This window comes from Octopus sinensis, linkage group LG11 (genome assembly GCF_006345805.1).
Source record: "Octopus sinensis linkage group LG11, ASM634580v1, whole genome shotgun sequence".
Lineage (NCBI taxonomy): Eukaryota > Metazoa > Mollusca > Cephalopoda > Octopoda > Octopodidae > Octopus > Octopus sinensis.
The window spans coordinates 16,677,869-16,703,202 of record NC_043007.1 but is presented as its reverse complement, the minus strand read 5'-3'; the positions used below and the strand labels follow the sequence as shown (position 1 = coordinate 16,703,202).

The following is a 25,334-nucleotide window of genomic DNA, read 5'->3' as shown; positions in this document are numbered from 1 at the left end:
TACATACATATATATATATATACATATACACACATACACATATATACATATACACATATACATATACACACATACATATATATACAGATATATATATATACAGATATATATATATACAGATATATATATATATATATATATATACATATATATACATGGCGTTAGGAAGGGCATCCAGCTGTAGAAACATTGCCAGATTAGACTGGAGCCTGGTGCAGCCTTCTAGCTTCCCAAAACCCCGGTCGAACCGTCCAACCCATGCTAGCATGGAGAACGGACGTTAAACGACGATGATGATGATGATGATGATGATGATACATATATATAAATATAAATACAATGTTCTTTTACTTGTTTCAGTCATTTGACTGCAGCCATGCTGGAGCACCGCTTTAAAGGGTTTTAGTCAAAAAAATCAATCCCAGGAGTTATTCTTTGTAAGCCTAGTATGTATTCTATCAGACTCTTTTGCCGAACTGCTAAGTTACAGGGATGTAAACACACCAGCAATGGTGCAGGGAGAAACACTGACACACTCATGAATATTTGCATACATATATATATATATATACAATGGGCTTCTTTCAGTTTCCGTCTACCAAATCTACTCACAAATCTTTGTTTAGATGGAGGCTACAGTATAAGACACTTGCCTAAGGTGCTACACAGTGGGACTGAACCCGGAACCATACGGTTGGGAGGCAAGCTTCTTACCATGCAGCTACGTCTGTGCCTATGAGCCCCAAGTGTGGGCAGTTTATGTCTATTTGCTGGAGCCCATAAACTATATAAAGAGAAACCTTCCTTGAACCCTACTTTTTCCAGCTCCACCTCCATCTATTTTTAAGGCACCCTTTCTTATGTGCAGTTGAAGGATTAATTTGACCAATTTTTTTTTTGACAGTATTGTGACTGGTCCCATTTACTTGTATTTGATGCCATAAGTGGTCATGTGCAGCTTTATTTCTAGCAAGATGGGGCCCTTCCACCTACCATAGTAAGGGCCTACATTGATGTAATTTTTTTAAAGCCTGGTATTTATTCTATAGGATTTTTTTCTGTTGCGGAGCCACAAAGTTACACCAGTTGTCAAGCAGTAGTGAGGGACAAACACAGACACAAAGACACACACATATGATAGACTTCTTTCAGTCTTTGTCTACCAAATCACTCACAAGGCTTCGGTTGGCCCGAGGTTATAACAAAAGAGGTTTGCCCAAGGTTGCACACAGTGGGACTGAATCCGGAACCCCGTGGTTAGAGAGCAAACAACTTAATACACAGCCACACCTGTGCATAATATACACCAAAAAATATAAAAACACACTTCAGTGAAGTGGCTGTGTGGTAAGTAGCTTGCTTACCAACCACATGGTTCCGGGTTCAGTCCCACTGCGTGGCACCTTGGGCAAGTGTCTTTTACTATAGCCTCGGGTCGACCAAAGCCTTGTGAGTGGATTTGCTAGATGGAAATTGAAAGAAGCCCATAGTATATATGTGTATATATGTGTGTGTGTGTCTGTTTGTCCCCCCCAATATCGCTTGACAACCGATGCTGGTGTGTTTGCGTCCCCGTAACTTAGCGGTTCGGCAAAAGAGACCAATAGAATAAGTACTAGGCTTACAAAGAGTAAGTCCTGGTGTCGATTTGCTGGACTAAAGGTGGTGCTCCAGCATGGCCGCAGTAAAAAATGACTGAAACAAGTAAAAAGAGAGTAAAAGAGAGTATAATTAAAAGGTGAAGTAAGAAGCAAAATCTTTAAGAGCAAAGCAGAAAGGAAAGGACATTGTAGGCAAGCCAAATGACCAACCACACTGAGACATTAGGGACAAAGGAAAAGAATGACCGGGAAGCTTCTTAGCCACACCCACACTTACTGTCCCGTCAAATAAAAAACAAACTCTGCGGAAATAGTTTTTATTTTTATGTTTATTTCATTTAATTCTTTCCCATTAAAAAATGTAAAGGAAAAAAAAGAGCAATATTTAAGTTGTTTGTCAATTGCAATCTGGTCCACTTTGTATTTAAGTTATTTTGGCCACAACCATCAGACGTCCTGTTGTTCTCCTTGGTTACATGTCCACAAAACAACTAAATAGCTTCGTCTCAATGCTGGAGACTTTGAAAGAATAGCTTTAGTCAAACTGTGAAAGTGATATTGTTTACGAGGAACTTAGGACTTTGTGTGTGTGTGTGTAGAGGGAGAGAGAGAGAGGGAGAGATAGAGAGAGAGAGGGAGAGAGAGAGATGCTTGTCAGATTGAAGGTTTCTTCCTCGCTCTTCTTAGTAGTCAACAAGTCCTCTGTCTCTGGATGTAGAACGAGACTTAGATCTGGAGCGTCGGGGTGACCAGGACCGAGACCTTGAAAGACATAACACACAATACAGAGATGCAGAATTAAAATGACAAAAAAAAAAAAAAAAAAAACAACAACAACATGTAACTTAAAAATCTGAATCTCAATACAGTCATAATCTGATACCAAGCAGTACTTATTTTCTAGCAAAGAATCATGTGCTGATTTAGTTACAATAATAGCTTAACATTCACATAAATCAGGGAGTGGTGTAGAAAAGTCCCCCAAATACTAGAATATATTTGTCTTCATTCTAGCTAAACACAATTTATTTTGTCCCATTTTGAAGCCGACTGCATATGGTCATATAACTTATCTTTTTACATCATCATCATTGTTTAACGTCCGCTTTCCATGCTAGCATGGGTTGGACGATTTTGACTGAGGGCTGGCGAACCAGATGGCTGCACCAGGCTTCAATCTTGATCTGGCAGAGTTTCTACAGCTGGATGCCCTTCCTAATGCCAACCACTCCGAGAGTGTAGTGGGTGCTTTTTACGTGCCACTGGCATGGGGGCCAGTCAGGCGGTACTGGCAATGACTTTGCTTGAATCTTTTTACACCTGACACCGGCACAGATGCCAGTAAGGCGATGCTGGTAACGATCACGCTCGAATGGTGACCTTTTACGTGCCACCGGCACGGAAGACAGTTAGCTGCTCTGGCAATGATCAGGCTCAGATGGTGCTCTTGGCACCCTACTTGCATGGGCACAGGTGCCAGTAAGGTGATGCTGGTACAATGCTATTTTCTCAAATCACATCAACAGGCTAACGTTTACAATCTAGCTTCTTGCCCTGACATGTCACAGGTTTTCTGTTTTCACTCAATATCTTTTACTTTTTAGTTTTAGAGTTCATTAGAACTCAAAACAAGTTGAAGTTCCTATCAAAATAACAAAACTACCTGTAATGGGTATGGCCATAAGTCTAGAAGTTCATTCTATAAATTGCACAATAGGACATAGACTTCACTATTATCTAATCTCGAGAGTCACAACTCATATTTTTGTATTTACCAGTTGCACTGACATGAGAAATAAGTCAAAATGTCCTTCAAATTTCACTCAACTTTTTTAAAAATGGAGGAGAGGTCATTGCCAGTGCTGGACTGGCTCCTGTGCAGGTGGTATGTAAAATACACCATTTGGGCATGTCCGTTGCCAGTACCGCCCTCATGCAGGTGGCACATAAAAGCACCCACTACACTCTCGGAGGGCTGGCACTAGGAAGGGCATCCAGCTGTAGAAACTCTGCCAGATCAAGATTGGAGCCTGGTGCAGCCATCTGGTTCGCCAGTCCTCAGTCAAATCATCCAACCCATGCTAGCATGGAAAGCGGACGTTAAACGATGATGATGAGAAGGAAGAGGAATATATCAAATAAGATTGCTCTAGATAAAATGCTCCAGTAATAATCATGGAGAATGTTAGTTCAAAGATAAAGATTCAACAAAACAGAACAGAACAGAACAGCAACTGATACAAAGAGTAGGTAGGTCTGTTGTGAACCCTAAGTACTCATGACTGATGGGATGCCCCCACCATTACTGGATGGGATGCCAGTCCACCTCAAGGTTAGCTTCCCAGCAATTGCTGGAACTCATTTGTAGGTGAGTGGACTGGAACAATGTGAAATGATGTGTTTTGCTTAAAAACACAATACATCACCCAACCGAAGCATCACAGCCACATGCCTTCGACTCAAGATCATCATCATCGTCATCGTCGTTTAACGTCCATTTTTCATGCTAGCATGGGTTGGACGGTTTGACTGGGGTCTCGGAAGCCAGAAGGCTGCACCAGGCTCCAGTCTGATCTGGCAGTGTTTCTACAGCTGGATGCCCTTCATAATGCCAACCAATCCGTGAGTGTAGTGGGTGCTTGTTACGTGCCACCGGCACAGGTGCCAGGAGAGGCTGGCAATGGCCACAATCGGTTGGTGGCTTTTACGTGCCACCGACACGGTAGCCAGTCAAGGCGGTGCTGGCATTGGCCACATACGGACGGTGCTTTTTACGTGCCACCGGCACAGGTACCAGGGTAGGCTGGCAACGGCCACGATCAGTTGGTGCTTTTTACGTGCTGCCAGCACAGAAGCCACCAGCACGTACAAATAAAGGTAAGTTTATATTCAATATATCTACCTTCTTGAGTAGTGTTCAGGTGATCTTGAGTAGCTCCAGTTATCACTTTCTGAAGAACTACTGTACTTCTGCGAGTGACGATCTCTTTCCAACTCCTCCAGTTCACGATGCCGTCTTTCTCGCTCACGGCGACGCATTTCCATAACACGTGACCTCAGCTCATCTTCTCGATCCTGACAACAAAAAAAAGTTAAAACATTCAGCTTCCAAAAACCCAACACAGAAACAATAAACTTAATTAACCATAACAACATATATAAACTGTCCCAAATGACAAAATTGTATCACTGCAAAGACTACATGAAGATGGTTGTGGCCAGACTGTTTTATAGATGGCCTTCCTGTTGTCTAGCATAATATGCACCATTACTAGTAACATGGAATTAAGTTATAGGGACAGATTGTAGCATGGCACACCTGTCCCAATCTTATTATTTTATTCTTTTACTTGTTTCAGTCGTTTCACTGCGGCTATGCTGGAGCACTGCCTTTAGTCAAGCAAATCGACCCCAGGGCTTATTCTTTTGTAAGCCTAGTACTTATTCTATCAGTCTCTTTTGCCAAACCGCTAAGTTACGGGGACATTGTCAAGCGATGTTGAGGGTACAAACACAGACACACACACACATATATATATGACAGGCTTCTTTCGGCTTCCGTCTACCAAATCCACTCACAAGGTGCCACGCAGTGGGACTGAACCTGGAACCACGTGGTTGGTAAGCAAGCTACTTACCACACAGCCACTCCTGTGCCTACTCTTCTGCGCTTGTATGGGTCAGACAGAATTTGTTAAGGTAGATTTTTCTACAGCTGGATGCTCTTCTTGTTGCCAACCCTCACCTGTTTCCAAGTAACGTAATATTTCCTCATGACCAGACAGGTGATTGGAAACAAAGGGAACAGCTTCCATGATGGTGACACTTGTTTACAACTATCATGTCAAGAGAAGGAGACAATAACAAACACACACACACAAACACATACATATATAATAGATTTATTTCAGGTTTGGCTTACTCAAATAAAGCTTTGACCAGCTTGGGTCTATGGTAGATGACAATTGCCTAAGGTGCTACACAGTGGGACTGAACCCGGAACCATACGGTTGGGAGGCAAGCTGCTTACCATGCAGCAATGTCTGTGCCTATGAGCCCCGATTGTGGGCAGTTTACGTCTATTTGCTGGAGCCCATCAACTATATAAAGGTTGCGGATCCGTGGAATAAGCTGCCGGATGAGATAGTGAAGATGCCGACGACCGCTCGGTTCAAAGTCTCTCTTGACCAGAAATGGCCTGAACTCTTTGCATGAACACCCCTGTACATAACTCCATGTCCCCCTACATGGCCTTGCTTTTTGCTTTTTGAGCCAAAAAATTAACTTAACTTAAATCTTCCTTGAACCCTACTTTTTCCAGTTCTACCTCCATCTATTTTTAAGGCAATAGACCCAGCTTGGGTCTATGGTAGAAGACAATTGCCCAAGGTGCCACACAGTGGGACTGAACCCAAAACCATGTGGTTGAGAAGTAATCTTCTTACCAAACAGCCACATTTGCACCAAAGATGGTGGTGGGGATCATCATCATCATCGTTTAGTGTCCGTTTTCCATGCTAGCATGGGTTGGACGGTTCAACTGGGGTCTGTGAAGTCGGAAGGCTGCATCAGGCCCAGTCTGATCTGGCAGTGTTTCTATGGCTGGATGCCCCTCCTGACGCCAACCACTCCGTGAGTGTAGTGGGTGCATTTTACGTGCCACCCGCACAGGTGCCAGACAGAGCTGGCAAACGGCCACGATGATAACTTTCTAATGCAGAGACAATACAGTAGAAGGAAGAGCAGCAAGGCATGTAGTTTTGTCTACTGAAATATTAACAAAATAAGAAACTTTAAACCATCACTCAAGTGTTTACACTGCACTTTGTCAATGAGACCAAACACTTTAGAAATGGCAGCAAACTGAAGAAACTTCACACTGACCTGTCTTTCTTGTTCCACACGTTCTTGCTTCTGTATTTCAGCCCTTTTGTCTGCTTTGTCTGAAATAAATCATGTCAGCTATAACGGAAATTTACAGGCAAAGTGACCAGTAGATAAGGTACTGGGCCACCTCATCATGGTTTGTGGGTTCGTCCCTGCTGTAGGAGTTTTACAAATGCACGGAGCAAAATAGCTCCATACGGCTCGGCTCAGCTCAGCTGGCTGTGAAGGACCAAGACCCCAAATCTTCAGGGATTAGATAAACTGTCAAAGGAAAGGATACCTGTCCTTTACATGGAGACCAAAGATAAACGTTAGGAAAGAAATTATTTTATTGATCCTTTAAGGAAGAAAGGTGCATGGCTCAGTGGTTAGAGCATCAAGCTCACAATAATGAGATAGTGAGTTTGATTCCCAGACCGGGCTATGTTGTGTTCATAAGCAAAACACTTCACATTGCTCCGGTTCACTCAGCTGTAAAAATGAGTTGTGATGGTCCTGGTGCCAAGCTGTATGGGCCTTTGCCTTTCCCTTGGATAACATTAGAGGCATGGAGATGGGAGACCGGTATGAATGGGTGACTGCTGGTCTTCCACAAACAACCTTGCTTGAACTCGTGCCTCAGAGGGAAATTTTCTAGGTGCAATCCCATGGTCATTCATGACTGAAGGGGGGACTTTACTATTTTTTAAGGAAGAAAGGCAAAATCAAACTCAGTGTGACTTGAACAGAGAATCTAAAGAACTGCAAGAAAGGCCACTAAGCCATCATGTCCAGCATGCTAACAATTAGCTTAGATAATTAAACTGTTGCAGGGGATAATGAATTTCATTTGAAACATGTTAGTTATTGAAGAAAGTGAACCAGCTTCATAAGATCGGAGGTATTAAAGTACAAATAATGCTATGTGAGAAAATTTTAACAAAATATACAGAAAATAATTAAGGGAATTCGCTACATACGAGTAATTCAGAGATCAATTCCCAAGAAATTAAATCAAAGGATATTTGTGTATATGTTGCTTGTGCATATGTGCATTACTGTTTTGCAGATGTATGTGTGTGTGTGTGTCTGTATGTGTGCATGTTGTATTTGTGAGCATGTATGTGTGCTGTTTTTGTCAAAGCGAATGTGGCATTGATACATACTGTTGCTGCATGTGTGCATGCATATTTTGTGTAGACATGAAGTTTGATAGAAAGAGAGAGAGAGAGTGCACACTCATATGCATGTGCTGTAGGTGGGATTTCTATAGTGAGGTAAAAACTCCAAAGTAAACGTCTGATAGAAATTTAACTTACACTGCCTGTTTAATGCGGCTTGCATCCTCCGACGTAATCTTTCTTTTGGTGTCAAAGCTGAGCCAGAAGCCTGAAAGAAGAAACACGGTAAGGAGTTGTTGCCTGACATTATATTCAAAATACAATTGATAATGTACTTACCAAAGAGCACCCATCAGCTGTATGCATATATATATATATATGTGTATATATATATATATATGTTGGATATCGACAAGTATATTATATATAGATATACATGATATCTTTTTTGGAAAAGAAGTAATGGTTGGTAACAGGGAAGGCATCTGGGGGTAGAAAATTACCTCGGTAAGTTTTGCCCAACCCATGACAGTATAGAAAAAGCATGTATTTTTCACATGCACACACAGATATGCAAACATACATACTTAGACATGAAGGTATGATGGTGTGGCTATCAAGTCTGCTTCAACCAAATGGTTTTGGGTTCAGTTCCACTGCATGGCACATTGGGCAAGTGTCTTCTACTCGCAATGCCATGTGAGTGGAATTGGTAGACAGTATGGAAACCCGACATATGCATGCGCATGCATGCACACTGTACATAAATGCGTTTTACTATTTTTCAATATCACATGATCACATGACCGACCAAGCCATCAGATGTTGCTACACATCGCTGGTCACAATGCGCTTCACATTGTTTTAGCCTTCAATGACGCCATCCCGTTGGCTAAGCGAGCAGGCCAACAGAAGGAAGAGTGAAAGTTGTGGTGAAAGAGTACAGCAGGGATCATCCCCCCCCCCATTGCCAGAGCCTCGTGGAGCTTTAGGTGTTTTTGCTCAATAAACACACACAATGCCCGGTCTGGGAATCGAAACCACGATCCTACAACTGCGAGTCTGCTGCCCTAACCACCGGGCCATTGCGCCTCCACATTTTTCAATATATTCTTAAGTATTTTGTTCTGCTGATGAGAATGTAGGCCAACAGCTGTGTTGGTGACCGGCTATTTGAGGCAAGGACATAGATGACCTCTTCTCTCCAGGCAACCAGACGATCTATCCTTTAATGATGCAGAGTGCGATGGGTAAATTGTCACTATTTTATATTTCTAATTTCATGCATGCATATTGTTTGTTTTTGATTTTGCTGACTACACAGTGTAGTAGGGTCAGTTGGGCACCGTCTGTGAGAAAAACAGCACCATGATGCAATTCACTCTGTCAGGAATTTGGAAATGTCACGTTGTACTGCTTGGCATTTGTACCAGAAGCTCCAATATGAACATGTACCGATAGTGATAAAAAAATAATCAAACATCCAGTCAACATCACATTGGAAAGCACTGAGCCATAAACGGTGCTGTTCCGCAACAAATCATCACCTGCTTAGTGCTGTGCTTTCAAAGACAAGAGAAATGACAAATCCCCATGTTCAATAACAAGTAAGAGTTTATGACAAGTACAGCAGCATCTGGGTATAAAGCAATCCTGCAATATGTATTCACCTAACCCATGCCAGAATGAAAAATGGAAGTAAAACAAATGAACAATATATATATATATATATAGACATGGCTGTTGGGGTTTACCACTGCATGGTACCTGGCACATGCATCTTCTATTGCCTCAGTTGGCCAATGCCTTACAAGTGAAATTGGAAATTAGTAGATAGAAACTGCATGGAATCCCCTGCTATCTGTACATGAATGCACGCATTCATTCATTCATACATACATACATCAATTTAACAACTATTTTTCTGTTAGCATGGGATAGATGAAATTTTGTTACGGGTTGAGGCATATTTTCAATAGACAAATGCCCTTCCAGTTGCCAACCCACACTTGTTTCCAAGCAAGGTAATATTTTCCGCGGTCAGACATGTTTTTCTACAAAAATCTGGAAACAAAATAACAGTTGTATGATGCAACGGCAAGGGTATTCCACACGCATACATGACAGGCTTCTTTCAGTTTCCATCTACCAAATGTTCTCAAAAAGCTCAGGGATATAGACGACACTTGCCCAAAATGCTAAACAATGGGACTGAACCCAAGACAATATAATTAGGAAGTAAGCTTCTCAATTACACAACCATTGCATGTGTGTGTGTGTGTATTTGTGTGTGCATGCACACATGCACTGGTGCAATATAAAAAGCACCCCACACACTCTTGTAAAGTGGTTGGCATTAGGAAGGCTATCCAGCCAAAACAATACAATGGAGCCTGGTATAGCTCCTGTCAAACCGTCCAATCCATGCCAGCATGGAAAACGGACATTTTGATGAGATGTGTATGTATGTATGTGTATATTGTGTATATATATATATATTATATATATATATATATATATATATATATATATATATATATATATATATATATATATAAATAAAGAGAGAGAGAGAAAGTATGGTGGTAGGGAGAAGTTTGCTTCACAACTATGCGGTCTTGGAATCAATGCCACCACAAGGCACCTGGGGCATGTGTCTTCTACTATTGCCTCAGCTGACCAATGCTTTATGAGTGAAACAGGTAGAGAGAAACTGTATGGAAGCCCCCTCCACCATCTGTGTATACATACATGCCCACACTCGAACATGTGTGGGTTTGTGCATGAAGGTTGTCACTTCTGATTCGCACATGAGACAGTCTGAGTATATAAAAAGAAATATGGTGTTACTGAGTTTTGCATTTTTGATGCTAATTATGTCCTGTAGCTTTGCAATCACTAAAATAGTGGGAAAGAAAACATCCTTCGTTGTAAACAGAGGAAAAGGAGTGGCAAAAGGGAGCCCACCCAGCCCTAGAAATAGTGCCTCTACTGAGAACCTACCCAGCCTATGCCACCTCAGAAAAATGGACATCAAACAATCATCATCATCGTTTAAAATCCGTTTTCCATGCTAGCATGGGTTGGACGGTTCGACTGGGGTCTGGGAAGCCAGGAGGCTGCACCAGGCTCCAGCCTGATCTGGCAGTGTTTCTACACCTGGATACCCTTTCTAATGCCAACCACTCCATGAGTGTAGTCCACTCTGTGATGTATGTATGTATGTATGTATATATATATATTATAAATGAGCTCTCTCACACACACTAGTGTATAAAGCTTATCTGAATAATTGAACTTTTCTATTGTCTACGATTATTATTGAATAGGTGGATGGCTTCATCTTAACACAGTCTTGAAATCAGAAGCTGTGACATCATTTTGAACTATGTAAGTAATACAGCATCATATTATGCTCTAGTCTAATATGTAAGAAGAAATGACAACGACTGAAGACCTCCTCAACAAGTAATTAGATTTCATAGTTTTGATGGATGCACTAAAGAAAGGGACGATAATAATTGAGAAACTGTTCATCAAGTGATGAACATAAAATCCAATCAAGATTTTGACACCAAACTGTTTTATGTACTTCAAATCGGTAAACTTGAGAAATAACTAATTAGAAATAAATGCTATGCTATATTATTTAAACTAAACACAGAGTAAGAAAGAAAGAAAGAAAGAAATTATAAAATCTCATTCCATGACCCAAGTAATTTATTTTGTTCGCTGCTTGTTGTAATTAGATGTAACTATGAAGTGGGACGGTCGTTGCTTCTGGATAGCAATGAATGAAATAATAAAGAATGATGGGACATAAGGAGAAATACAGTGACTAGGAGGTTTAAACCATAGGGTCTTGAGCTTAAGCTTTACATCAGCCATCATGCTCCGTGCCGGATGAATTAACAAGAAATTACTTCAAGTACCCAAGTTTGTGAAAGAAAAAAAAAAAAAAAAAGAAATGTCCCATCCATTCTATCACAAAAAAAGGGGAAAAGAAATGATAAATAAAAGTAAATTAAAAAAAAATATAGAAATGGAGAAAAAAAAACAATGTCTGTAAAGTTAAGTCATCTGTGTTTGAATTCTGCTCTAGACATTGAGTCATACCTTGTTGAAAGTCACACAACACGTTGTACAACTGACAATTTGATACCAGTCATTATCTGACAATTGGGTGGTGAGTGTTAGAAAGAACATGCAGCTGTGGGGGACGGGGAGGGAGACAATAGCTCCGCTTCATGTTGTCAGTCACTACTACTGTTAGTGAGGTTGAAGATCTGGTGGAGTTGATATATAGAATATAGAATATTTACAGGTCTTCCATTTGTCAGTTGAAAAACGTGAAGACCAATGCTCAATAGCCTGCCAAAGCTCTCTTAGAATGTTAAACTGGGATAACATATTATTATTATTATTGTTGTTGTTGTTGATGTTAATGTTACAAGTAAGATGGATATAATGCAATGAAATAAAGATTGTCAGTCTTGAAAAAAAATAAAAAATAACAGTGTTAGATGATGTGTTTAATTCCGATGGCTGAGATAGAAGTTTCAAGTGGGATAAAAGATTTATCAAATAATGGTTCAGATGTAGAGTTGGCATAATACCAAGAATTTTGAAGGAGCAGAAGGTATTTTAGAAGAAATTTTGAGAGACACAACAGCTGGGCCTAAGCTATTTTGTAGGTATCTTTATATATATTTTTTGTTTATTCAAGGCCTTCAACAGTCTAGAAAAATTTACATTTGCATTTTTATTGCGAGTCTGACCAAGCTATTCTGGAAATGCCAAGGTTTCCTATGAGTCAATAACAACCACTAGCCTCACAAAGATCACCCAAAAGAAAATCAGAGTGTGCCTAGAACAAGCTTAGCAAAAGAGTGAAAGTTAGCCATGTTGATGACACAGCAATTATTTCAAACAGGTTAAAGTCAGCTATAAAGTTGAGACAATGTCACGTGACAACTTGCTGGGGCTGCCTGCTGGAGCCTAGCTGCAGGTATTTAAAGGGAAATTTGACAAGACAGGCAGTCGCCCGCTGACACTCGTTGATGCTACATCGAAGAGGCCAGGGAACAAAAGGAGGAGAAAGAAGACATACACTCAACACCAGAGCTGAAGACACATCCAAAAAGTAGGGGTCCCGCCACGTCAAACCAGTAGAAGAGTAGGGGCTGAAACTGGACATGGTTCCTCCTGATGATGTCTTGAGCTAACTGGATCCTATAAATGAGCTGTTGTGGTAGCAGACCACAAAACATGGTTGAAATTCCTTCCATTCCCATCAATATTTAACCAATTTCTTCTAAACAGAAAAGGGTTTGGTGGTTCTGAAAATATTTACACTTCCATGTTTTTTTACAGTTAAATGACCAGAGACCGAGACCTTTGGAAGTATGCCGTGCAAGGGAAGACCCAGCAGGACAAGTGAGGCCATAACTCGTGGCCTCTACCTGGGACGTAGCCAGCCCACTTATGCATACCTTTCCTTCTTGTGACACAAACCCTACTTGTGAAGACCTGTTGAGGCAAGTGAAAATCGAAATCGATCAACATCAATGGAAATTGTAGCTGTGATACCAGTGCCGGTAGCACGTAAGAGAATCATCCGAACGTGGCTGTTGCCAGCACGGCCCCGACTGGCCTCCGTGCCGGTGGCACGCAAAAAGTTCCATCCGATTATGGCCATTGCCAGCCTCATCTGGCCCCCGTGCCGGTGGCACGTAAAAAGCACCATCCGATCGTGGCTGTTTGCCAGCCTCGTCTGGCACCTGTGCCAGTGGCACGTAAAAAGCACCCACTACACTCACGGAGTGGTTGGTATTAGGAAGGGCATCAAGCTGTAGAAACATTGCCAGATCAGACTGGGCCTGGCGCAGCCTTCTGGCTTCCCAAACTCCAGTTCAACCGTCCAACCCATGCTAGCATGGAAAATGGACGTTAAACGATGATGATGATGATAACCTAGTCTCATGCTGACGGCTTATGGAAAACATCCATTTCCAGCTAATGTTGATTTGCTTCATAATCCTTGCTTTACTTATTTTGGCACAAGGCCAGCAATTCTAAGTGGTGGGAAAGTTGATTACATCAACCTCAGGGTTCAACTGTTACTAATCTTATCGACCCTGAAAGGATGAAAAGCAAAGTCTCAGCAGTCTTTGGATCCAGACAAAGTGCTGCTAGGCATTTTCTCCAGCACGCTAACAATTCTGTCTAATGGTTCTGCCATCGTAAGCAACACCGAGTCAAAACCTAATAAAGTATTGGGAATGATATAACATTGAAGATGGTCTAAAAAGGAGGCAGAGAGAAGCAGACATTATTTCTTGTGTAAACCATAGGCCTGTTCTAGTAATGGAAAGATAATGATTATAATGGTCAAATAAGAAGTCTCATGATGTTGGAAGATCAAGATAGTGTTGGAGAGAAATGGAAGTTCACAATGATTTTAAACACACGCACACTGAATTTGAATTTCGACAGAGTCTCGTCCAGCAACATTATACACTGTTAGTAATTATGACATGTAGCCAAAGATTAATGTACGAAACGAACTAAACAACTATTGTAATAGTTCTCATCCAGTCACAAGAAGACCTCTTAAGATATATCTTTAGTTTAGTGATTGTATGGCATTCATTATGTTCCTTGCTTTCTAACAGCACTAGCACAATCATAAAAATATTGTGAAGACATTATGTAATTATTGAGAAGAATAGTGTCCCAATTATGTCAATAGTATTCTGTAGAAGACCAAGGAGTCTCTTCCAGAGCCACAACTTCTCTGCATTCAGAGGTCACAGCTTCAGTACTATGAACAGCTGATTAAAATGTCACAGGACAGAACTGCAAGATGGGTTCTTCAAGTTGAGCCAACAGACAGGAAACTGAGAGGTAGACCAAGAATGAGATGGATGGATGATGTCCATAGTTTCAGTTGGCCATGCTTGGGAATCCAGCCAGAAAATATTACGACAGTTGCTTCTGATAAAACCATTCCAAAGAGATGGCTGAGAACGCTATAGCCTACAACCCTCCCAGGGACAGTAATGGTGGAGAAGGAGAAAAATGGACCATTTTGTAGAAGTTAAAATTGGAAGTTTCTTCATTTATAATTTAGTCAGTATATAGAATGAATAATAAAGAGAAACACATATTTAAAACTAAAGGCTATTTACTTTACTAATGTGATGTATAATAAATAGCAATATATATATATATGTACAATATTTATACCACAAATGAAACAGCTATGATCACAACCATTGTATGTTAGTCAATATGAAACAAATGAAATCATGCAAACAAGATTTATTTTCTCAAACTTACTCCAACAGACTGGTAACTACAATACAACTGATTGATCAGTATCATAAACATTTAAAATAGAAGCTTTAGGAAATGGGATACAGACAGGATAGTTTTGAAATTTCTTACTAATTCAGGGAAGTGGTAACAAAAGATGATCCGTCTAAAGCAAATTAAATAATCTTTTTTTTTTTTTAATTTTAGATTTGTAATTTTCTCAAGAATTCAAACTAGACATGACAGATTAGATAAAGAGGTTTCATTATTCAGACAGGTTTTTATCAGAGAGTTTAGGTTAGATTTTGAAATCCAAGAAATCAAAGACACTTCAAAATGAATAGTTTTTTTTTCTTTCTTTTAAATCAAAATTTTAAAACAAAGCTAGTAAAATTAAGTTAAATAAATGGACAATTTTTTTTTCAAGTTAAAATATATTTACATCAATACACAATAATTTTTTTTAAAAAAAAAACATTGTCATAAATAAATAAACTTTTTTTTTTCTTTTTCTTTATGTAAAATACATAAAGAATCACTGGTTTGGTAGAGTTTGAAGTGTCTGTGATTTGAAACTGATACAATAATCATGTCAGGAGTAATAAGGAAGCTAAAGAAGGAGCAGTTATGGCAGGAAAGAAGCAAGGTCAGATGTAGTAGTAGTAGTAGTAAAAGTAGTAGTAGTAGCAGTCTGGACATCATATGGTAAGTGAACAACATAAAGAGTAATGAAAAGAAGAGGAGCTTACTGACTTGAGAATCTACAGTGGCTTTACCCAACAGATTTGGTGCAGGAACTCTGGAAAACAACAAGAAACTTCATGAGTATAAAGATATAAACAGAAAATTGGGTTTTTTTTTTGGTTTACTTTTACTTATTATTCTTCTATTTAGGTGCCCCTGTGTTGGATGATATGTATGAAGCTGTCAGAGTACATCAGCAGGATTAGTTAAGGGTCACACTCAATGCCCAAATGCTGTGATGCTTCTTACTCTTTGAACTGCTTATGTAGTTTGAGGTTTTTCCAGGGACAAGGAGGAGCTAACCTGAAGCCCCAAAAATTGCATTTAGGAGAGTGTCAGTGGATATGTCTCTGTTGACTGCTAGCCAAGGTCCCAGAAGCATAGGTTGCCTTCAGTCACAGATACCTGGTTGTTGGTCTTCTTGAGACCACCCCCCACCTGTCTGATGGTGCAGTGCCAACACCACCATCCTTCATGTAGTTTAGTCTGCCAAGTGAAGCAATGCACTTGGTTGTGGCACTTGGAGTCAACACACGGGGGATTTAGAGATTTAGATTTTTGATTTGGGCAGGGGTATATTTTTAGATAATAGCATACTCTCTTACTGCAGAACTTTAACAGTCGTAATTAGCATAAGATAATTACATCCCACAGATCAAAGAAAAAAATGCTAATTATGGATAGAGACTATTATATTATGATGAGGAAGTCGGTTAGTGATACCAGTTTAATAATAATCCTTTTTACAATAGGTTCAAGGCCTGAAATTTTGTGGGACAAGAGGGTAAGTGGATTTCACTGACCCCAATGCTCTATCGATATTTCATTGACCCCAAAAGATGAAAGGCAAAGTCAACCTTGGAAGAATTTGAATGAAATACCGCTGAACATTTTGTCCAGCATGCTAACTATTTTGCCAGTTTAATAATAATAATAATACTTTCTACTTTAGGCACAAGGACCGAAATTTTGAAGAAAGGGGCCAGTCGATTTGATCGCCCCCAATATGAAAGGATGAAATGCAAAGTCAACCTCGGTGGAATTTGAACACAGAACATAGCGAGGGGTGAAATACTGCTCAGCACTTCGTCCAGCGTGCTAACGTTTCTGCCAATGTGCTGCCATCAGTAGTAGTAGTAGTACTAATAATAATAATAATACAGTACCTCATTGAAATTAATTTACCTAAAGAAATAAGTATTATGTAAGAATATTATGAAGACTTTTCATGCAATAGCAACAAAATCTCCAACACAATGGAGCTATCAATCATTTTTTAATTGCTTTCAATTTCTGGACACTGGCCATGCTGGAATAATGACTTATTGTTATTTTTAGTTGATATCAATCCTAGTAATTTGTCTGGTACTCGATTTATTGATCTGACAAGAAAGAATAATTTACGGCCACCTTAAAGTAAAGGGACGTAACTTCAAATACTATCTTAAACACAGATTTTTTTTACCATCCCTCATGGATATATATGGTTTCTGCACGATTTCCACCAGCTAGTAATATTTTCAATACTTCACTATATCAATATAATAATCTAATCGCTTTTAGCCCATTTATAAACCATGATCCTTATATATATAGTAATTATAGTAACAACAATAATTCTAGGATGGAATTCATAAATATTTACTATATGACTTTGACATCAGAGTCGGTATCACCCATATTATGATCAACTGGATCCCATGGATAATACGGACTCTACTATACTAATCCCATGACACGACTCTGCTGTCAAAATCATGTGATTTGGGGAAACGTGTGTAGTGATGTATTAAATATTTATAAATCTCATCCTATAATTATACTTATTCTACATTATAACCATGATGCAACCCCGGAAAACTGACTTACTCATCAGTATCATTAGACTGTAGACGGCATAATGAAATAGGAGCTTTATTTGCATACCCCTAATGTCACCTTAGATTTAATTATATACACACACACACACATGTACAATGGGCTTCTTTCAGTTTCTGTCTACCAAATCCACTCACATGGCTTTACTTGAAGACACTTGCCCAGGGTGCTACACAGTACACAGTGTGACTGAACCCAGAACCATGTGGTTGGAAGCAAGTTTCTTACCACAGCCATATCTATGCCTGAATATCTTTATATATAAAAGTGAAGTTGTGTGTCTGTCTCCTACGATTTAGATTCCTAACTACTCCCACATTTTGCGGTGCAGTTTAACCAAAACCGGGTATCTTATAGTTGTGATTCATATCGAGCCCTTCTGGGCATTAGCGCGCTTCTACGAATTTAAAAAAAATTTACCATCATTTTTTCCCATTTTAATGCATTTTTTTCGCTATTATATAAGGGAAGTAACTCTCTAAAAATGTCTACGATGAGTCAACGATTTTAAAAAAAATTACCATCATTTTTTAATGCATTTTTTGGCTATAACTCTCTAAAAATGCTTATATAGTTATTTCCCTTACAAACCCGAGCAACGCCGGGCGATACTGCTAGTATATATATATATATATATATAAATATATATTATTTGTTCATTTAAGGTCTGTTATTCTCTGCTGGCAAGAGCTAGACAAGAATTTGAGAGAAAATTTTATGCCTAAATGCTTTTCCTGCCACCAATCCTTACCTGTTTTTCACGAAAAGAAATTTTTTTTTTATTCCATATGTTTTTGTAAGTGCAGAGCAACCAGTTATATTATCAGTATATGTCAATATCATTTTATCCAAGCAAAACTATGGAAAGTCAACACTGATGCAAATTCACACACAACAAACACCACACAAACATATCATCATCATCGCTTAACGTCAGCTTTCCATGCTGGCATGGGTTGGACATCAGAGATTATCAGTAGAGAAGACGCTTAAAACTGCTCAAATGACTCCAATGTCTTTACAAGTGATAAATTCTTTACTCATGGGATCAAGTTGAGCAAATATAGAGGCAATTAAGCAGATAAACAAATTAGATATCTTAAATATAACAGTTTGGATATGAAATACAAAATATGTCTATATGTATACATGCAAAATACGAGAAAAACAGAAAGTGGAGACTTTCAGATGATGAATATTTAAGTATAAATATATAAACATCGATATCAATAGACCCAAATTGTTATATTTAATATACCTAATTTGTTTATCCACATAACTGAGTCTCTCTCTCTCTGTATATATATATATATATATATATATATATTATATATATATATATACATATATATATATATATACATATATATATATATATACATATACACACACACACATATATGATGGGCTTCCTGTAATTTCCACCAACAAAATTCACTCACAAGTTATTCATCAGCCCAAGGATGTGTGTGTTGTGCAGTGGGACTGAACTCCAAACCACATGGTTTGGAAACCTACTTCTTAACCACACACACACACACACACACACACACACCTGTATAATAAAACCACATAAATACCTGCTATCTTTGGTCTTTGGGGTAGAAACTGCTGATCCAGTTGATGTAGTCGGTGTAGTTGTTGTTGAAGTAGTGGTAGTAGTACTAACAGATGTAGTGGTTGTAGTCTCCGTAGTAGATCCTGTTGCAAGTTTATTGCTGTCAGAATCTGACTGTGAGTCCTCAGCACTAGATGAAAGACTAGCTCGCCTGTAGCGTTTTACTACAGGTTTTGGAAGTGTTTGTGCTGGTGGTACAGGACTTTTTGACTTAGAACGGGGTCTGAAGAACATGAATAAAATTATTAATAGATTAAAAAACCAACTGAAGATTTTATTTTCACTATCAACATACTTTAACAATGTGCTAAAAAATATTGGAAACCGGGTTGCCAAATTAAAATTCACTTGATAAGACATGTCAAACCAAGAAAAATCGTGGTCTTCCACATTTACAAGCTTGTCTTTTCAGGTGCCAGCACTGCATAAATGCACCTGTGCTGATGATGCATAAAAAGCACCCAGTACACTCTGTTAAGTGGTTGGCATTAGGAAGGGCATTCAGTCATAGAAACCATGCTTCAACAGACAACTGGAGTCTGGATAGCTCCTTGTTAGCCAGCTCTATATCAAACTGTCCAACCCATGCCAGCATAGAATGTGGGCATCAAACAATGATGATTAGCAAAATATTCTTTGGCTTAGAAACAGAATTAGCTAATGAAAAATTGCCCAATTAGCTAAATATACAGTTACTAGAAATGCATCGTTTGAAGTATTATTATGACAATAAATTTTTTTAAAAAAACCTTCTTTTCAAATTAAACTAAAGTTAATTTAATAACTTGGTCAATCATAACGAAGCTGTGCTGGTCTTCATCCACTTCTGTAAAGCATTTGGTTCCATCAACAAGAATGTTATGCTCAAGATCTTAAGTGCTTATGGTGTTCTGAGTTTCATTGTTGAAGCCAAACATATGTCAATGCTTCATCTACAGTGGTTCCTCCCTAAAGAGAAACTGATTATTTGAGGTAAACACTGAGAGTCCTACAAAGTGACCCTTTGGCTCCCTCTCTCTTCACTGTGACTCTGGATTATACTCTGAAAAGTGCAGATGATATCTGCCTTCTTGAAGATAACTTGTCAGCAGTAGCCCAGTATTTACTCCATTATGTAGAGAGAGCTACCCTGGAACTTCGTTCTTGAATGAATCAAAAACAAAGTACATACGCCTAATCCCATCTGTCCTCTCTTCCATTGTGTTCACTTGATGGAACCAAAATTGAAAAAGTCGAAGAGTTCAAGTACTTGGGTGGCTACACCAATACTTCTTTTGATGTCTCTACCAGTAATCAGTCAAGCCTGGGGGTTTATACACTCTCTTTGTAAAATCAGAACTGCACAAGTCAACTGATCCACCAAAATCAGGGTTTTTAACCCTTTCGTTACTGTATTTATTTAGAGATACTCTGTGTTTCTCCCAATTATTATAGATATAACAAAGAATTTAGTAAAATAACTTAGTTATCACTCAGCTAGTGTTAGCAACATAAATTGTGACTAAAGTTTTGGTGGGAGATTTTAATTCAAAACTTATGAAAACAAGACATTTGTACTACAGAACCAGAGCCGGTTTCAGCCGGGTTGGTAACGAAAGGGTTAAAGCCCCTGTGGAATCAATCCTCCTTTATGGCTGAGTCATGGGCTCTGACACCTGCACTGACAAGGAACCTAGATGCTAACTACATTCGCCTCTTAATATCTCTTGGTAGTCGCACACAACTAATAAAATCTTATATGGGCGTCTTCTGAAGATTTCAAATCTCATACGAAAGAGTTGTCTAGCTCTTGCTGGACATATAAAGAGATGTAGTGAATATTACTGTGCCCGCTGATGTCACACGTAAAAGTGGCCACCTGAACCTGACCCTCAAGAAAATCATTGAGAAAGACACTGAACTACATGACAGCGACTTGGACAGGATGCAGGCCAGCAATACATGAAAGTATCATCTCATGGTGTCACCCACTAAAGTTGGACGAATTAAAAAAAAAAAAAAAAAAAGACGAGGCGGATAGCTACCAATTGCTTCAAGGGAAGTAACTATATTAACACACCAACGAACACTACAATTTGTTGATTAAGTTGCAAGGCTCTCATTTTAAAGTCATGAGAGATCCTTTTCCTTTATTGTATTCAACACTCCAGTAGAGAATATAATTAAACAGGATAACAAAAGTCTCATACCTGTTTCTATCAAACCTACAGTAAGTTTAATAATGCATAGTGATTATGGCATCAGGAGCTGGCAGGTGCGGAAAATATGGCTATACTGACACTTTATATATACATATATAATCATTCTTGAGTGTCTTATATTTACAGAACTACTATCCTACACAAGCAAAACAGACACAAATCAACTCTTATGAAATTTTGCAAACATATCCAGAAGTGTTTAATAGCTAGATGTCCTTCTTGAGGCTGATAACAAACCCAGAATTGGAAAAAAAACTGATGAAAATATTCTGATAAAACTTACTTTACTTTGGGCTGAGGAGAATGTGTCTTAGATCGGGATTTTGAGTGGGAACTTGGTGATTTAGACCGTGATGATGACCTCGAACGAGAGGACCGAGAAGATTTACTTGAACGAGAGCGAGACCGTCGCCTCGCTTGGTACCGACTACGCTGGTTACGCGAACCACGGTCATTATAGTAATTGGAATGAGACCGTCTCCATTCTCTGGACCGCGACCTGGACCGGCTGCGCGATCGAGTGTGCCGCCACCTGTCTCGTCTGTAATTGTTAGTGTGACTTCTTGGATTTGAACGTGACCTCGATCTGGACGCAGAACGTGACCGGCTTCGCCTCCGACGGTATTTCGATTGTGTGCGTGCTGGAGGAGATCTACTGCGATGCCGATATCGATTAGTACTTGTAGAGGGCTTTCGGTTGAATCGTGAGCTTTTCCTAAGGGAAGAACAAAACAGAATAACATGAAAAGAATAATGTTACAGCTGGGATTAACACATAAATTGCAAAAAATATTCTTAGTACTTGGAACGACACATAATAGTTACAATAATACAATAAATACCATCATGCCATTATCACTCAGCATCTACATTTTTATGCTATTATGGGTTAGGCGGAATGTGGTCAGGCAGATTTTCTAGTCAGCTCCTTGTAACATTTCCATATGGCCAGACATTTTTCCACAGAAGAATGAGAACAAGCCTCACTTGTTTGCCAATGACGCTCGTTTACAAACATCACATGATGTCTAGACAAGGGTCAACGCAAACACAACAGGCTTCTTTGGTTTCCATCTACCAGATTCACTCACATGGCTTTTGTCAGCCTGGGGCCATAGCAGAAGACACTTGCCCAAGGTGCCACGCAGTGGGCCTGAACCCGAGACCTCATGGTTGGGAAGCTGGGAATATAATCCGATAGTAAGTACCACATGATAACAGAGAGTGAAACAGTATTGGAAAGATTACGACATGCAGACCACAACAACATGCATAGCAGAATGAATGTAACACCAAATGTGGTGATGGAACCAGTATTTTGTAAGATCAATGCAAAAAAAAAAAAAGAAGAAGAAATCACATTTAACAAAAGGAGAAATTTTGCTTTGGAAGGACAATAAAAACCCATTTGCTAGAATTTTATTAGAAATAATTTTATGAAATAAACAGACTTGTCCGAAAAACATGCTGACCATGATCGATTCCGTGAACTACTTCCTCCTGTTGTTGAGCTACTGACTCCTTTAGTGGACAGACGGTCACTGTGACTGTGAGAATGAGACTGAGTCGTAGAACCTAAAGCTGCCGATTCCTCCTCACTTTCACCACCAAAGCTGGTTATGTACATCACTTTACCAGCATTCTCTGGAGATCGAGAGCGAGATTTTGAAGACGATGATGACCTTGGAAGAGACAAAAACAAGAGAAGATTAAACAGACGATTATATATATATATTTTTTTTTATATTTAACCCTTTAGCATTCAGATTATTCTGCGAAACATAAGGCTTATTTATCTACATTGTTTTGAATTAATTATATATTATCTTGTAGCTCTGAAATTTGATGATGTGATTGTATATTTTTAGCATGACATTGTAGGGTAGGTGTGAGAGGCTAAATCTGGCCAGTTTGAGCATAAAACAGGTAAAACATCTGGGTTAGATGTGGCTGATTTAAATGCTAAAAAGTTAAGGCAGCCTCAAGATTAAATTAATTTTTATTATCTGAAAAACTAATGAGAGAAAAGTGGAAGAAAATAAGAGCATGTGGTATATGTAAAAGCGAGAATTTACACTATTTAAGGCACAGATATGATTGCATAAGGCAGAGACATAGCCGAATGGTTAAGAAGTTCACTTTGCAGCTTCATGGTTTTGAGTTCAATCCTACTGCATGACACCTTTTACTAGTTTAATTTATAGTCATAAGGCTGTGGCCATGCTAAGGCATCGCCTTGAAGAATTTTACTTCGATCCCAACACAAAGTTACAGGGACTTAAATACAGCAAAACTGGCTGTCAAGTGGTGGTGGTAGACGACAAACATCCACACCAGTGGTCAAGCAGTGGGAGGACAAACACACACAGGTAAGGTATGGTGGATTGGGGGTGCAATGTTGCAGCATATCACTTTATCAGTACTCACTTGGATTGCTCCGAGCAATCTTCCAAGCAATGTCCCAGCCAATTCCATCCTCTGTGAGATACTTTCTAATCTGCCATGAACATGTGACATATGGCCAATCAATAAAAGCTGCCACCTTAGCTGGATCCTCAGAGAAGAGGACAAAATACACAAGACACAACTCAACACATATTGATGATGGAGTTCCTTCAGTTTCCCGTCTATCAAATTTACTGACAAACCAAGGTTGTCCTGGGGCTATGGTAGAAAACACCTGCTCAAGGTACCAAATGCAAAACTACATGGTTGCAAAGCAAGCTTCTTAATGACAGGGACAAGCCTGCACCTAGAGACACAACAATAACATTTTTTTTCACTTTTTAGCTTTTCATTGATATCAACACGCTAAAAGTTTGAACTTTTAGATTAGGAATGGAAAACGAGAAGATAGTTGGCAAAAAAAAATCAAATGAGTTTTAGTAATTAAGATGACTTCTCATATTTAGCCAATACAGAATGTAAATTTAATATCAGGTAAAGTCATCATTGTTTAACGTCTGTTTTCCATGCTAGCATGGGTTGGACAGTTCGACCAGGATCTGGGAAGCCAGAAGGCTGCACCAGGCTCTAGTCTGATCTGGCAGTGTTTCTACAGCTGGATGCCCTTCCACTCCATGAGTGTAGTGGGTGATTTTTACGTGCCACCTGCACAGGTGCCAGGCGAGGCTGGTAATGGCCACGGTCAGTTGGTGCTTTTTACATGCCACCAGCACAGAAGCCAGTGATTGTTACAAAATATTCTGCCATACATCTTTTTTGGAATGGTGGGTCTCAACACAAATAAAGTTCTAATTAACAGATTGTAAATATTGGGTTTAAAAATACTCTTGAATAGCTTTAAATTACTGAAACTCAACCCTTGACAAATATAATGTTTGTTTGTTTATATTGTTTTGGATTTATCATGCATTACCTTGTAGTTTAGCGATTACGATGAAGAGATTGTTTAATTTTAGAATGACATTGTAGGGTTGGGGTGAGAGGCCAGATCTGACCAATTTCAACATAAATCTGGTTAAATATTTTGGCCAGTTATGGTCAGTTTAAAGATCATGAGAACTGTCTCAAAACAAGACCAGTACAAGAAGATATCTTACCGTTTATATGGTTCATATTTTGGACTGGCTCTAGCTGCATAGCTGAAAAAATAGGTTTAAAATATATTTTAAGGGATCAGCATTATGTAATATACCAAAATCAAATTCTAATGCTCAATGAAATCTACACTATGTTTTATTAAAACTACTGTCCAAAATATATAAGAAGCAAAATAAACTTCTTATCAAGTCAACTGCCTGACTATGGACTTCATTCACCGCTCACATCAAAGTTTCTTGTCAGTTTACACAATCCCAATGTGTCGCTGAAGCACTTTTTCACCTCCACTTTCAACTCTTGTGTGTCAGTCTTGTCCTTACACACTCCACTTAAAGAATTTAGCAGTGGACTGTTTTTGTTCAGTAAGACAAACTGAGCCAAGCAGAGCTTGGGGGCCTTTCTCAATGACAACGCATAATATTTT

The 25,334-nt window shown here is 39.1% G+C and overlaps 1 protein-coding gene across 5 annotated transcripts in view; it reads right to left on the bottom strand.

The window, feature by feature from the left end:
- Window positions 1–1,910: 1,910 nt before the first annotated feature.
- The window catches only part of LOC115217008 (CLK4-associating serine/arginine rich protein), a 116,085-nt gene continuing 92,661 nt past the window's right edge, over window positions 1,911–25,334 (bottom strand). Inside the window, exons 11-19 of one of the 5 annotated variants that reach the window (XM_029786530.2) lie at window positions 24,910–24,951; window positions 22,798–23,028; window positions 21,630–22,061; window positions 19,108–19,368; window positions 15,659–15,704; window positions 7,787–7,856; window positions 6,486–6,544; window positions 4,504–4,676; window positions 1,911–2,363 (exon numbers count right to left, since the gene is read on the bottom strand). In XM_029786530.2, the coding sequence (XP_029642390.1) occupies window positions 2,285–2,363; window positions 4,504–4,676; window positions 6,486–6,544; window positions 7,787–7,856; window positions 15,659–15,704; window positions 19,108–19,368; window positions 21,630–22,061; window positions 22,798–23,028; window positions 24,910–24,951 (1,393 nt within the window). In that variant the 3' untranslated portion in view covers window positions 1,911–2,284. Of the gene's footprint in view, window positions 2,364–4,503; window positions 4,677–6,485; window positions 6,545–7,786; window positions 7,857–15,654; window positions 15,705–19,107; window positions 19,369–21,629; window positions 22,062–22,797; window positions 23,029–24,909; window positions 24,952–25,334 lie in introns of those variants that run through there. The other 4 variants (XM_029786531.2, XM_029786532.2, XM_036507121.1 and 1 more) reach the window with 4 other exon arrangements.